The 14969-nt window shown below is 35.6% G+C and overlaps 1 protein-coding gene across 6 annotated transcripts in view; it reads left to right on the forward strand.

Moving 5' to 3' along the window:
* Nucleotides 1–14969, forward strand: part of LOC149806924 (uncharacterized) — a 174502-nt gene that overhangs the window by 69145 nt on the left and 90388 nt on the right. For all 6 annotated transcript variants that reach the window (XM_089959761.1, XM_089959754.1, XM_089959737.1 and 3 more), the window contains 3 exons: nucleotides 3597–3701; nucleotides 13141–13266; nucleotides 14170–14210. In XM_089959761.1, the coding sequence (XP_089815887.1) occupies nucleotides 3597–3701; nucleotides 13141–13266; nucleotides 14170–14210 (272 nt within the window). The remainder of the gene's footprint in view (nucleotides 1–3596; nucleotides 3702–13140; nucleotides 13267–14169; nucleotides 14211–14969) is intronic.

The raw sequence follows: 14969 nt of genomic DNA on the forward strand, positions 1-14969 counted from the left end.
TTGAAGATCTGCATATCAACAAATCATTGTGCTCATTCAAAGATCTGCATATCAACAAATCATTGTGATCATTTGAAGATCTGCTTATCAACAAATCATTGTGCTCATTTGAAGATCTGCATATCAACAAATCATTGTGATCATTTGAAGATCTGCATATCAACAAATCATTGTGATCATTTAAAAATCTGCATGTCAGCAAATCACTTTGCTCTTGCTAGAGTTATTGCATTGTAAGACAGAATTTTGTGAACACAACTTGTATATAATGGATTACTGTGAAACATGCATACTTTATTATGGTTACCAACCAAGGATGCACACATTGACAAGTCTTTGTTCTCCCATGATTTTTGTAAGAGTTATTGCCCTTATTGACTTAATACAGCTGAATGCAGTACATGACAAAGTTTGTGAATGCAGTTACTCTTACAGCTGTTTGTAGATTGTTGTGAAGCTTGGTATATGTAATGTTGACTAGTCATTTTTACTTAGCAGTATTTTTAGAAGAGTTGTGTACTTTTTGTAACTTCAGACTCATCTCGTAATGGGGGTAGTGGTGAGGTACAAGAGAGGTGAAGATATATTCATGTATGCAGATCGCTCACCATTGCTTTAGTTACAAATTATTTTTTGGTTGTGTAAAAATAGTTATATTATAAATAATAATTAGGATATTTGTTTGCCTATATAACTATATACAGAGAGAATCTTACACGCATGCTCCTTCTGGATGACGGGTATAAAATGTGGTTTATATCTTTTTAAGTCTTAGTGAGCAAGGACATTTAAATGATTTAGAAAGTTTAATAAATTTTATTTGAAAAGATCAGAAGTGTTAGATTACGTTTTTCACATGACAAAGTTTATAACAAATTCTACAATAAAATTTTAACATAGCATAATGAAACTACTTTGGGGGCCCCGAGTGGCCGAGTGGTCTAAAGCGCTCTTCGTTACGGATCACTGCCATCTCACCTCTGTCTGCGGCGGTTCGAGTCTAAGATTCAGCCAATGTGGGTATGTGAGAAAGCTTGCCAGTAGCTTCTTGTGGGTCGGTGGTTCTTTCCGGGGTTTTCTCTGGTTCTTCCTCCACCATTAATACTGGCCGCCATGTACAGCCTATCATGTGCTGCAAAATGGCGTTAAACCCCACAACAACAACAACAACAACAACTTTGAAGTACGTCCAGATACATGTATGCCTTGGGTCTTACACCTACATTTAGATACATGTATGCCTTGGGTATTACACCTACATTTAGATACATGTATGCCTTGGGTATTACATCTACATTTAGATACATGTATGCCTTGGGTGTTACATCTACATTTAGATACATGCATGCCTTGGGTATTACACCTACATTCAGATACATGTATGCCTTGGGTATTACATCTACATTTAGATACATGTATGCCTTGGGTATTACATCTACATTTAGATACATGCATGCCTTGGGTATTACACCTACATTCAGATACATGTATGCCTTGGGTATTACATCTACATTTAGATACATGTATGCCTTGGGTATTACACCTACATTTAGATACATGTATGCCTTGGGTAGTATGTCTACATTTAGATACATGTATGCCTTGGGTATTACACCTACATTTAGATACATGTATGCCTTGGGTATTACATCTACATTTAGATACATGTATGCCTTGGGTATTACATCTACATTTAGATACATGCATGCCTTGGGTATTACACCTACATTCAGATACATGTATGCCTTGGGTCTTACACCTACATTCAGATACATGTATGCCTTGGGTATTACACCTACATTTAGATACATGTATGCCTTGGGTATTACATCTACATTTAGATACATGTATGCCTTGGGTATTACATCTACATTTAGATACATGCATGCCTTGGGTATTACACCTACATTCAGATACATGTATGCCTTGGGTATTACATCTACATTTAGATACATGTATGCCTTGGGTATTACACCTACATTTAGATGCATGTATGCCTTGGGTAGTATGTCTACATTCAGATACATGTATGACTTGGGTATTATGCCTACATTCAGATACATGTATGCCTTTGGTATTACACCTACATTTAGATACATGTATACCTTGGGTATTACACCTACATTTATGTACATGTATGCCTTGGGTATTATACGTACATTTAGATGCATGTATGCCTTGGGTAGTATGTCTACATTCAAATGCATGTATACCTTGCAGATACATGTATGCCTTCGGTATTACACCTACATTTAGATACATGTATGCCTTGGGTAGTATGCCTACATTCAGATACATGCATGCCTTGGGTATTACATCTACATTTAGAACATGTATGCCTTGGGTATTACACCTATATTTAGATACATGTATGCCTTGGGCAGTGGGGCCCCGAGTGGCCGAGTGGTCTAAAGCGCTCACCGTTCCGGATCACTGCCATCTCACCTCTGTCTGCGTATGTTCGAGTCCAAGGCTCGGCTAGCGTGGGTACGTGGGAGAGCCTGCCAGTAGCTTCTCGCGGGTCGGTGGTTCTTTCCTGGGTTTTCCAGGGTTCTTCCTCCACCAGTTATACTGGCCGCCATATATGGCCTATCTTGTGCTGAAAATGGCGTTAAACCCCAGAACAACAACAACAACAAAAGCCTTAGGCAGTATGTCTACATTCAGATACATGTATGCCTTGGGTTTTATGCCTACATTCAGATACATGTATGCCTTGGGTAATATGTCTACATTCAGATACATGTATGCCTTGGGTATTACACCTACATTTAGATGCATGTATGCCTTGGGTAGTATGTCTACATTCAGATACATGTATGACTTGGGTATTATGCCTACATTCAGATACATGTATGCCTTCGGTATTACACCTACATTTAGATACATGTATACCTTGGGTAGTATGCCTACATTCAGATACATGTATGCCTTCGGTATTACACCTACATTTAGATACATGTATACCTTGGGTAGTATGCCTACATTCAGATACATGTATGCCTTGGGTATTACACCTACATTTAGATACATGTATGCCTTGGGTAGTATGCCTACATTCAGATACATGCATGCCTTGGGTATTACATCTACATTTAGATACATGTATGCCTTGGGTAGTATGCCTACATTCAGATACATGCATGCCTTGGGTATTACATCTACATTTAGATACATGTATGCCTTGGGTATTACACCTACATTTAGATACATGTATGCCTTGGGTATTACATCTACATTTAGATACATGCATGCCTTGGGTATTACACCTACATTCAGATACATGTATGCCTTGGGTATTACATCTACATTTAGATACATGTATGCCTTGGCTATTACACCTACATTTAGATACATGTATGCCTTGGGTAGTATGTCTACATTCAGATACATGTATGCCTTGGGTAGTATGCCTACATTCAGATACATGTATGCCTTGGGTATTACACCTACATTTAGATACATGTATGCCTTGGGTATTACACCTACATTTAGATACATGCATGCCTTGGGTTTTATGTATAATATTTTTTAAAAATTATATGCATTTATTAGCAGAAATAGCACAATAGACATATTATTACTGTCCATTTCAGGGTGTGAATTGGTAAAATGTAATGAACATGTAGGATGCCTGAAATGTGGCCAGATAAAAGATGAAGTTGAAGGAAATACTTATAAATGTGATGACACCTTAAAATGTAAGTATGTGTACCAGAATTACAATCAGAATTCTTTAGAATCGGTATTCTTTTGACTATGCAATTCTCAGAGCTGACAAGACTGTCATAGAGTAAACTTAATTTTCTATCATACCTTGACATCGTTTATTTTTGTGGCTTTTACAAAGTTATTTTTCAATGGTGCTTAAAGTTGTGACTTTGGCAATGGATTCTATACCTCGCAAAAAATGTTCATCAAGTCCTTGAATCTGTAGCAGCAGTGACGTCCATTTTGAAAAATTTTAACTCATGAAAAATAATGACTTTAAATTTTTGTGGTATTGGCAAGGACAAATTTATCTTGTAAGTTCCTACATTAGGAAAATAGACTGTTAGGTCATATATTGAGAGAAAATCATTTTATACAAAAGTTATAACTTGATAGTTGAATTTGAAGGTGTAGAAATAAATTCATTGAAAACTGGGCCATCTTTATTTTGTGAGATTTACCCAGATTCAGCTATGTGTGGTACAAATGAAGTGACTGTGGAACTGTTTAGAGACTGATTACTGTATTTACTGTATAGAACCTTTGGAGACTGATTACCATATTTACTATATGGAACCTTGAGACTGATTACCAGGGGCCCCGAGTGGCTAAGTGGTCATAAGCGCTCAGCCATTACAGATCATTGCCATCTCATCTCTGTCTGCGTGGGTTTGAGTCTCAGGTTTGGCTAGTGTGGATATGTGAGAAAGCTTGCCAGTAGCTTCTTGTGGGTCATTGGTTCTTTCCGGGGTTTTCCCAGGTTCTTCCTCCACCAGTTATACTGTCCACCATGTATAGCCTATCTTGTGCTGAATAATGGTGTTAAACCCCTACAAGAACAACTGATTACCGTATTTACTGTATAGAACCTTTGGAGACTGATTACCATATTTACTGTATGGAATCTTTGAAGACTGATTACCTTATTTACTGTATAGAACCTTTGGTGTGTATGTGTGTGTGATTTGGATTTTTAATGTAGCTTTAACAATTTTTCAGTCATATCGCTATGATGTCTGCAGTGTGGCAGTTTATAGTGGTGTCTAGCACTAGGGCATCATGCCGCTGACATGTAGCATTATGTCCCACCCAGTCACATTATCCTGACACCAGGCTGACCAGTCCAAACACTAACCTCATAATGCTGAGCACCTAGCGAGGCAGCTTCTTGCACCATTTTTATAAGTCTTTGAGAATCGGTCGATTTCGATCTTGCAACCTCATGCATCCAAGGCAGCTGTTAGACTAGTATATTTTTATAAGTCTTTGGTATGACTCAGCCGGGGATTGAACCCGCAACCTCCTGCATCTGAGCCGGACACTCTCACAACTAGGCTATTGGAGCAGTCTATAGAACCTTTAGAGACTGATTACCGTTAGTACTATATGGAACCTTTGGAGACTGATTACCATATGTACTGTATGGTACCTTTGGAGACTGATTACCATATGTACTGTAAGGAACCTTTGGAGACTGTTTACCACGTGTACTGTAAAGAACCTTTGTAGACTGATTATCACATGGACTGTATGGAACCTTTGGAGACTGATTACTGCATGTACTGTATGGAACCTTTGGAGACTGATTACCATATTTACTGTAAGGAACCTATGAAGACTGATTACCATATTTACTGTATGGAACCTTTAGAGACTAATTACTGTATTTACATTATGGAACTTTTGGAGACTGATTACCATACATACTGTAAGGAACCTTTGGAGACCTTTTACCATATGTACTGTATGGAACCTTTGGAGACTGATTACCGTATATACCTTTAGGAACATTTGGAGACTGATTACCATATGTACTGTAAGGAACCTTTAGAGACTGTTTACCACATGTACTGTTCGGAACCTTTGTATACTGATTCTCACATGTACTGTATGGAACCTTTGGAGACTGATTACTGCATGTACTGTATGGAACCTTTGGAGACTGATTACCATATTTACTGTATGGATCCTTTGGAGACTGATTACTATATGTACTGTATGGAACCTTTAGAGACTGATTACTGTGTTTACTGTATTGAACATTAGAGACTGATTACCATATTTACTGTATGGAACCATTAAAGACTGATTACTGTATATACTGTAAGGAACCTTTTAGGTTGATTACCATGTTTACTGTAAGGAACCTTTGGAGATTGACTACCATATTTACTGTAAGGAACCTTTGGAGAATGATTACCATATTTACTGTATAGATCCTTTGGAGACTGATCACTGTATGTACTGTATGGAACTTTTAGAGACTGATTACCATGTTTACTTTATGGAACCATTAGATACTGATTACTGTAATTACTGTATGGAACCATTAGAGACTGAGTACCTTATTAACTGTATGGAAATGTTAGAGACTGATTACCATATTTGCTGTAAGGAGCCTTTGGAGGCTGATTACCATATTTACTGTAAGGAATCTTTGGAGACTGATCACTGTATTTACTGTATAGCACCATTAGACACTGATTACCATATTTACTGTATGGAACCTTTAGAGACTGATTATCATATTTATTGTAAGGAACCATTAGAGACTGATTACTATATTTACTGTAAGGAATCTTTGAAGACTGATTATTGTATTTACTGTATTGAACCTTTGGAGACTGATTACCATATTTACTGTATAGAACTTTTGGAGACTTGATACCATATTTACTGTTTGGAACCTTTGGAGACTGATTACCTTGTTTATTGTATGGTACTTTTGGAGACTGATTACCACATTTACTGTATGGAACCTTTAGAGACTGATTACCGTATTTACTGTATGGAACCTTTGGAGACTGATTACCATATTTACTGTAAGGAACCTTTGGAGACTGATTACCGTATTTACTGTAAGGAACCTTTGGAGACTGATTACCGTACGTACTGTAAGGAAACTTTGGAGACTGATTACCACTTTTGTTTCCCTGTCACATAACGTATAGGTAAACTTTTGGTTACCTTGATTATATGCTCCAAAACTAATGGACACAAAACAACTGCACTGAAGTTTTGGTTCTCCACTCCTGCATGTTGCAGTGAAGTAAGTAAATAGAACACTTATTTGAAAACACACTAAAGGAAACTAACCTAGTACTTTTTTTCTATATGTTTATTTTTTTCGTCATAAGCAATTTATGTGCAAATAAAATGTAACCAGTATCCAAAATCGTATAGTCCTGTGATGTAGCGTACACATTCATTGTGTGTGTCACTGACAAAAGTAATAATAGATACCTTTCTGTAGTTTATTAGGTTATGACTCCTTAACTTTCATCCTTATTTCATATGTTGAGTAGAAATCATTGACATATTGTTCAATGTTGTGAAGATGTATAAGCAAATTGTTTGGTTCTCAAGGGTTTCAGTAAGTTATCAAACTGAAAATTGGATTTAACAAAATCACAAACAAGGGAAACGGAGAGAAAAATAATAATTGCTTCTAGGCATGAGCAATTCACACATGACATGATGTATGCTACAAAATAACCAGAGTGTGTTATATCCAGGTTAACAATATAACAATATTTTGCAAATAAAAATGATTATTAAATATATTCCCTGTGAGTGCAAAGGACTATGTCTTGTTATCATAGGTTACAAAAGTATTCTTAAAGACAATTAATGCTGTGTATGCTTTGTACCCTATAAACATCAATGCTTGATTTCTTGTTACTGATATTCACAGGAATTTAAAAAATAAATTGAAACAGTGAAATCAGTTTGGACTCTGTAACTGACACTTTGAGCATACATTCTGTGAAATCTGTTAAAGCATGTGCCGTAACTGAATAGGTTTCATTTGTGCTGCATGATCGCAGGAAGTTCAGATAACCATTAATTTAATATAGGGCTACTTGGCACTGAGCAAGTATCAATTTCATGGCTTGATCATAGGGTTGGGAAAACTAAGTGAATGCTGTCATTACAAGCTGAGGGCTTTGTGCTGGCAGCTGACTAAAGAAATATTACATGGAAATTAGACCTGGATTATGAAAAGGCAAGTATAAATCAGTTGAGACCTTTTATTGCATCAGACACAGTGTACAGCAAAACACAACTGTGGGTTTTTTGGACTTAAATGAAAATGGAAGCAATAGACTTACTAGTAAACATCTGAGGGTAAATAGCATTGATGGACACTTAACTCTGCTGCAAGTAATATTTGATCTAATATTTTAAATTATTAAAATCCAAATAAATATAGGTACAAGTATCATGAGATGAATAATGTAACAAAACGAATGCAGTGCATTTCATAGTCTGTATGCATTTCCTGATGGGAATAGTGCATAATAATATAAAAATATTTAAACTATTTTGTACATATTGCAGACATCTACAGATTCCAATATTGCACCTAGATTTATAAAAATTTGTTCTTCAGTAGTTTACAGTTTGGAAAAAAAGGTGAAAAAATCTGACCAGTTCTTTTTTATTGTATTATTTTTTAATAAAATTCAAGTCTTAGTGCATCTTTGATCATCCAGGTTTTTATTGATTTCATTTTAAATGTTACATTTGATACCTTTATTAATAATGTTACTAGCTAACCATTGATATTATGATTGAAAATGTGTCCAAAAACTTACGACCCAAGAACAAAGATCTGTCCAAAATGTACAGTGCACAAAACATTACTTGAGAAATTAATTTATGGCGTCCCAACATATAAGGTAAATATAATAGTGTACCTTTGAGAACCAAACTTTTTATACACCTCATCCACTTTTATTGTTTCTTTCTTTGTCAGTTTTGTTAGGGATTTATTTTCCCTTAAATTTCTTTGCATCTATTTTAGATCTTTCTCATAAAATGTAAACTTATTAATTTAGAGCTAATTAATGTATTCCATGTTTTCATGCATTGTATTATTTGCATTGTAAGGGAAGGGTTTTATGTGATGTGATAAGAACTTGTAGTCTTGACCCCTTTGGCACTTAAAGAGAAATAAAAAATGCTTAAACCATATCCCAACTTAAGCCAAAAAAATTGTGCAATTTTATGTCTTGCCATGACAGTTCTAGGGAAACATTTGCTACCCTTGTCTGTCTCTCAGTTTGTCTGCCCAGTACACCTTGGTTATGTTTTGTGTTTAGGATTTTTCATTCACAGTGTTGTGGCATCCATGTTCCATGAACAAATTTTTTTGTTTATTTTAAATGTCTGTGTAATTGGGTGTGTGGGGGGAGGTGGTGGTGGTGGTGGTGGTGGTGGTGATGTGATGGTTATGGTATAGGAAAATACTAACTATACCAATTTCAATAGTTTTGTTTGAAGTGTATTCAATTCTATCTATAAAAAAACCTGTGTGTATATATTTTTTTTAATTCAAAATTGAATTTCCAGTCATTTTCTACAGCATTGTAGGACTAGTAGATAATTTATTCTCAATCTTACATCATTTTCTTTGGTCACATGCACTGACCCCACTATGGTCTGCAAAACCCAACATCTTATATCTCAATAAAACTCCACCGCTGTCTAGAAGGTTGGCAGGTATGCTTAAGTATTTTTAAGCTAGCATGTGTACACGTGTCTATTAGTATTTCAGCCCCACCAACAACCTATGAAAACAGTCAGCAGAAGGGGCGGCGGGCATTAACTCTAAAATAGAGTTTATCCCAAACAGACACCCCCACCTCAGCCTGTGATAACAACCCAACTAAATCGGGACTGTCTACCATTATATAGAAATATCACCAGCACAATTAATTATCAACCAGCTATGAGCTTAAGTAACACAGAAATAGTAAACAGACGAGGCGATGGGCAAAAACCCTATCATTGAGTTTATCCCAATAGACCCCACCCCCTGTCTGTGACTGAACTACATGTAATTTTAGCAGATCCAATCCATCCACCTATACATATACAGTAAACATGGCCATACTACAAAAGCACAACTATTTCATCCTGACTAGCAAACACAGTTATAGGAACATAACAGAAACAGATGTGCGGACTAGAAAATTAACTCTCTTAAGGAGTTTATCCCAAGGGAATCTCAGTCAACACTTCTGTAGCTGATACCCACCCCCAACAACAACAGAACACAAAATAAACAACAACCCACTGGAATATGCCAGCCAGCTGAACAGATATGGTCTGCTGGATAAAGTAGAGGGAAGGGACTGTCTTAATAGAGTCCATGCACGTCGTGTCTGTACATAAAGCCCACCGAAAAGAACAATAAGACAATAACCTAACTTAGGCACACACACCATTTCTATCTATAGGAACCAAACAAAAAGCAGACAAGTATGCACAACAAAAAGGTAAATTGCGTACATGCACACACACATACACACACACAACCCCCGCCCCCCAGAATTTACAACCAAATATGAATAACCCCATAATGACATTAAATGACGCACCTATATACAAACTATCCCACTAAAATCTCAGTACTAACCTATAATACCAGGAAGCCTTAAGAACGCTAACTGACAATGATTAATTACACTTCAGCCTGAAAAGCCACCACACAACTATCCAATTACAAACAGTACTACTCCCCAGGGAGCATTTACCAATTCTATTATGCCACTACTGAAAATTAGATAGTTAACCCAAAACTCTTAACACATTAACCCCTGGAGCTTTTTGTCATTTTCGCCCGAAAATCGAGTAGGAAACACATTTTGAAAGTTATTTCTGAATAGACTTGAAAACACCAAATCCCTGGTCATCTTTAAATAACATACTGCCTAGTTGTGTTAGAAATGTCGTTTTTCATTGGCTATTTGACTTGCACATGAGCAAAAGGGTAAAAGTTGTAAAAAAATTTTTTTAATTTTTTTTTTTTTTTTTTTGGCTAAACGGAGCCATTATTTTTGTATGGAGACCACTCTTTATTCCAAATGCCCATCTTATCCTACTTTTTGCAAAGGCTCATCTGTCTGTTTGCAGTTCATACCAGTTTGCCTTAGATATGAGACCAAAAAGTCTAAACTCCGGACGCAAAATCAGATTCCGACCACGGGCTAATTTTGGGTTAAAAAAAGTCGGGTCCAAAACATGAGGTTTTTTTTATCTGTATTTTGTAGTGTAACTAGATATTCCAGATTATTTGGTATCATTGTAGAGCTACATCTGTCTACCTTTCTATAATACCACCCACTTTAGTGTATCATGCATGACCATGACGCTACAGAGCTCGGCAGTAGGCTACTACCTCCTGCCCCATTAAGTCGTCGCTAGGGATTAATGTGTTAAGATATGATCTAGAAAGTGCCAGTCCATACAAAAAGCATGCATTTACAACACAACACAGACAAACAGCACCACACCAGACCTTAATGACTATGGCAAGTCACTTCAAAATACATAATAACGATAACAAAATGGGGATGGGAGCAGAAACTTTCACCCTGAACTTTTGCAAAGGGAAAATGAGTACGATCCTAAGTTTCATGCATGTAAGGTTCAAGGCAAGAAAACAATGACATGCACTAGTGTTTGCAAGTATTTACCTGAGAATGGAAACCGACCTACGTACTGAGAGGGAATGGAGCAAATGTACAACTCAGAACCTGCATGCAGGGACAACTAAAAAAATATGGCGAAACAAAACATTTAACAACCTCACACATGAAATCCAAAATTGGGAGGATGGGGGATACATAAATCACAAACCATGACCTTTAGAAACGAAAACAGGGTGACACCTCCAACTCTTTACCAGCATCTGCTGGAATGGAGTCATGGGGTGCCAACATAACTCATCACCAAAGCCACTTGTTTGACAAGCATTGGTTAAACAAGTGCTTTAATTGGATTAACTGTAAAATTAGTCTTTATATATGAGAAATGGAGTATAAAATTTTCTTTTATATAGTTTGAAAGTAGAAAGTCAGGAACTGGTATTTGTTCTGTGCCTATAGCATGGGATTGCAAGACACGTGCAATTTTCTTTCATATAGTTTGAAAGTAGAAAGTCAGGAACTGGTATTTGTTCTGTGCCTATAGCATGGGATTGCAAGACACGTGCAATTTTCTTTTATATAGTTTGAAAGTAGAAAGTCAGGAACTGGTATTTGTTCTGTGCCTAAAGCATGGGATTGCAAGACACGTGCAATTTTCTTTTATATAGTTTGAAAGTAGAAAGTCAGGAACTGGTATTTGTTCTGTGCCTATAGCATGGGATTGCAAGACACGTGCAATTTTCTTTCATATAGTTTGAAAGTAGAAAGTCAGGAACTGGTATTTGTTCTGTGCCTATAGCATGGGATTGCAAGACACGTGCAATTTTCTTTTATATAGTTTGAAAGTAGAAAGTCAGGAACTGGTATTTGTTCTGTGCCTAAAGCATGGGATTGCAAGACATGTGCAATTTTCTTTTATATAGTTTGAAAGCAGAAAGTCAGGAACTGGTATTTGTTCTGTGCCTATAACATGGGATTGCAAGACACATGCAATTTTCTTTTATATAGTTTGAAAGTAGAAAGTCAGGAACTGGTATTTGTTCTGTGCCTATAGCATGGGATTGCAAGACACATGCAATTTTCTTTTATATAGTTTGAAAGTAGAAAGTCAGGAACTGGTATTTGTTCTGTGCCTATAACATGGGATTGCAAGACACATGCAATTTTCTTTTATATAGTTTGAAAGTAGAAAGTCAGGAACTGGTATTTGTTCTGTGCCTATAGCATGGGATTGCAAGACATGTGCAATTTTCTTTTATATAGTTTGAAAGTAGAAAGTCAGAAACTGGTATTTGTTCTGTGCCTATAACATGGGATTGCAAGACACATGCAATTTTCTTTTATATAGTTTGAAAGTAGAAAGTCAGGAACTGGTATTTGTTCTGTGCCTATAGCATGGGATTGCAAGACACATGCATTATTTTCACAAATGTTGAAAGCTACTGACCTTGGTCATTGCTTGTCATTTGATTGAAAGTATTAGACTCAGGTTATCTTTTTCTGTGTGCCAAACACAAGAAAACCAAACTGTCAGTATAGTCTGTTGTACTGAATAAAGTTCAGTAAATATTTAGTTGATTAATGAAGTTAGATAACCAGTCAACTAACTAGATACAACAAGCTTTGAAATGTTATTAATAACTGTATGATCAAATTAATCTACCAGTACTTTTTACTAGGTTCTAGAGTACTGACCATTTTGTCTTGAGTGCGTTGGTGGACTTGAATTTTTCGTAAAGCCAAAATATTGTAGTTCTTTATTATAGATGGACAATGTTTTCATCAAATATTGTGGGAGTTTTGGACCGATGGGGAGAATTATTTATTCCAGGAAAATAAAAATAATCCTTTCCTTCCTTCCTCACCCAAAATAAAATGGTTGTTGCATAGTTGTTGAATAGGTTTATAAATTTGACAGGCTCCAGGCACATTATGTTACATCATCATACAATTATTTAAGATAAGAAAAATTTCTCTTGTGTGATTTTTTCAGGTTGTCATGCATTGACTCTTATGGCCGAATGCTTAAACAGTACTGGAAACAGAACCAACCATGTAGCAAGTTTGTTCTGTAGTAATGATGACTCAAGTGAAATGCCCAAAGTTCAGTGTAGCCCTGGTAAATAATTTTACTTATCTTCAAGTCATAATCATTCACCATTTTGTAGACCACATTGAAAACTTTTGAGTTAAAATTTTTAACATATTTTTTTAGAATAAAAAGTGCAGAGAAACATGATTTCAAAGGGTCTGAATTAACCAGATACTTTTTATGGAATGTTGATTAACCAGGTAATTTTATGGAATGTTGATTAACCAGGTAATTTTGTGGAATGCTGACTAACCAGATAATTTTGTGGAATGATAATTAACCAGTTAATTTTATGGAATGATAATTAACCAGATATTTTTATGGAATGATAATTAACAAGGTAATTTTGTGGAATTATAATTAACCAGATAATTTTGTGGATAGATTTGCTTTTTTATACAGATGTAAGTAAAACTTAAGTAATGGGCTTCACAGATACTTTAAGAGTAGGATTTCTTTGCATTGTTAATTTATGAAAGAATCGATAATTAAGGAATAAATGTATAAATAAATGTAAGTGATGTGTCATGCACTTTGATACATATAGTTTTCATTCAAAATGTGGCTTCCTGACTAAGTTCTATGAACATTTGTACTCGTTTAGATGTGTGATATAACTTGACTTGTCCAAAGTTCATGCACAATTTACTGTAAATCATATTATTTTTATATTGTTTACAATTTACTGTAAATCATATTATTTTTATATTGTTTACAATTTACTGTAAATCATATTATTTTTATATTGTTTGCAAGGATTGTGTATGTTACTCTCTAAAAATATCGTTTTAGTAATTGATCTTGCCTCAGAGTCTGAATGTAAAAACATTTTATTGGTGACTTCTTGGTTCCTGCAAACAATGTTATGCTAGAAGACAGATGTTCATAATTCACAGTAATGTTTGGGCACCTTCAAACTTCTCTTTTTAGGTTGGGTTGGAAAGTCTTGTGATCAACCAGGAAGCAGAAATGTATGTTCAGATATAACATCTTTTTATTTCTCAACCAAAGTGAGGTAGACATATTGTTTTGCATGTCTGTCCATCCATCCATCCTTCACACTTTTTTGTAAGCACAGTATTTTGGATCTATTTAGCCAAACCAGACCAAATTGCATTTTTAAATGTCTTGAGTGGGTCCCTATACTTATGGCCATATTTTTTCCTTTTTTTTAATACTCATTTTTGAACTTTGTCAATTTTACCTTTTCACAAAAACTTTTTAATCATAATTTAATCATAATTTATCAACAGTCACTTCAGGCTGACAAATGAAATTAGAAGATAAATTTGAATTGATAGATATATAACATAATTAGATTTTCTGGGCATTAAATCAATTTTTTAATATTATTTAAGCATTTTTTAAACATTTAGGCCATAGATTTCTTTTTATAAAAAAAGATTGTTGACACAATTTAGCATAAACCTTTGGAAGAAGACAAACAAAATTTGATATGTATCTTTTTATGCATAAATAGATTACTTCATGTCATTATTACAATAGTCTACATTTGTCTATGGGGCCCCGAGTGGCCGAGTGGTCTAAAGTGCTCTCCGTTACAGATCACTGCCATCTCACCACTGTCTGCGTGGGTTTGAGTCTCAGATTCGGCTAATGTGGGTATGTGAGAAAGCTTGCTAGTAGCTTCTCAAGGGTCAGTGGTTCTTTCCAGGGATTTCCAGGGTTTTTCCTCAACCAATAATACTGGCCGCCATGTATAGCCTATC

Source organism: Sinohyriopsis cumingii, chromosome 1 (assembly GCF_028554795.1).
Source record: "Sinohyriopsis cumingii isolate HCF-2022 chromosome 1, ASM2855479v2, whole genome shotgun sequence".
Lineage (NCBI taxonomy): Eukaryota > Metazoa > Mollusca > Bivalvia > Unionida > Unionidae > Sinohyriopsis > Sinohyriopsis cumingii.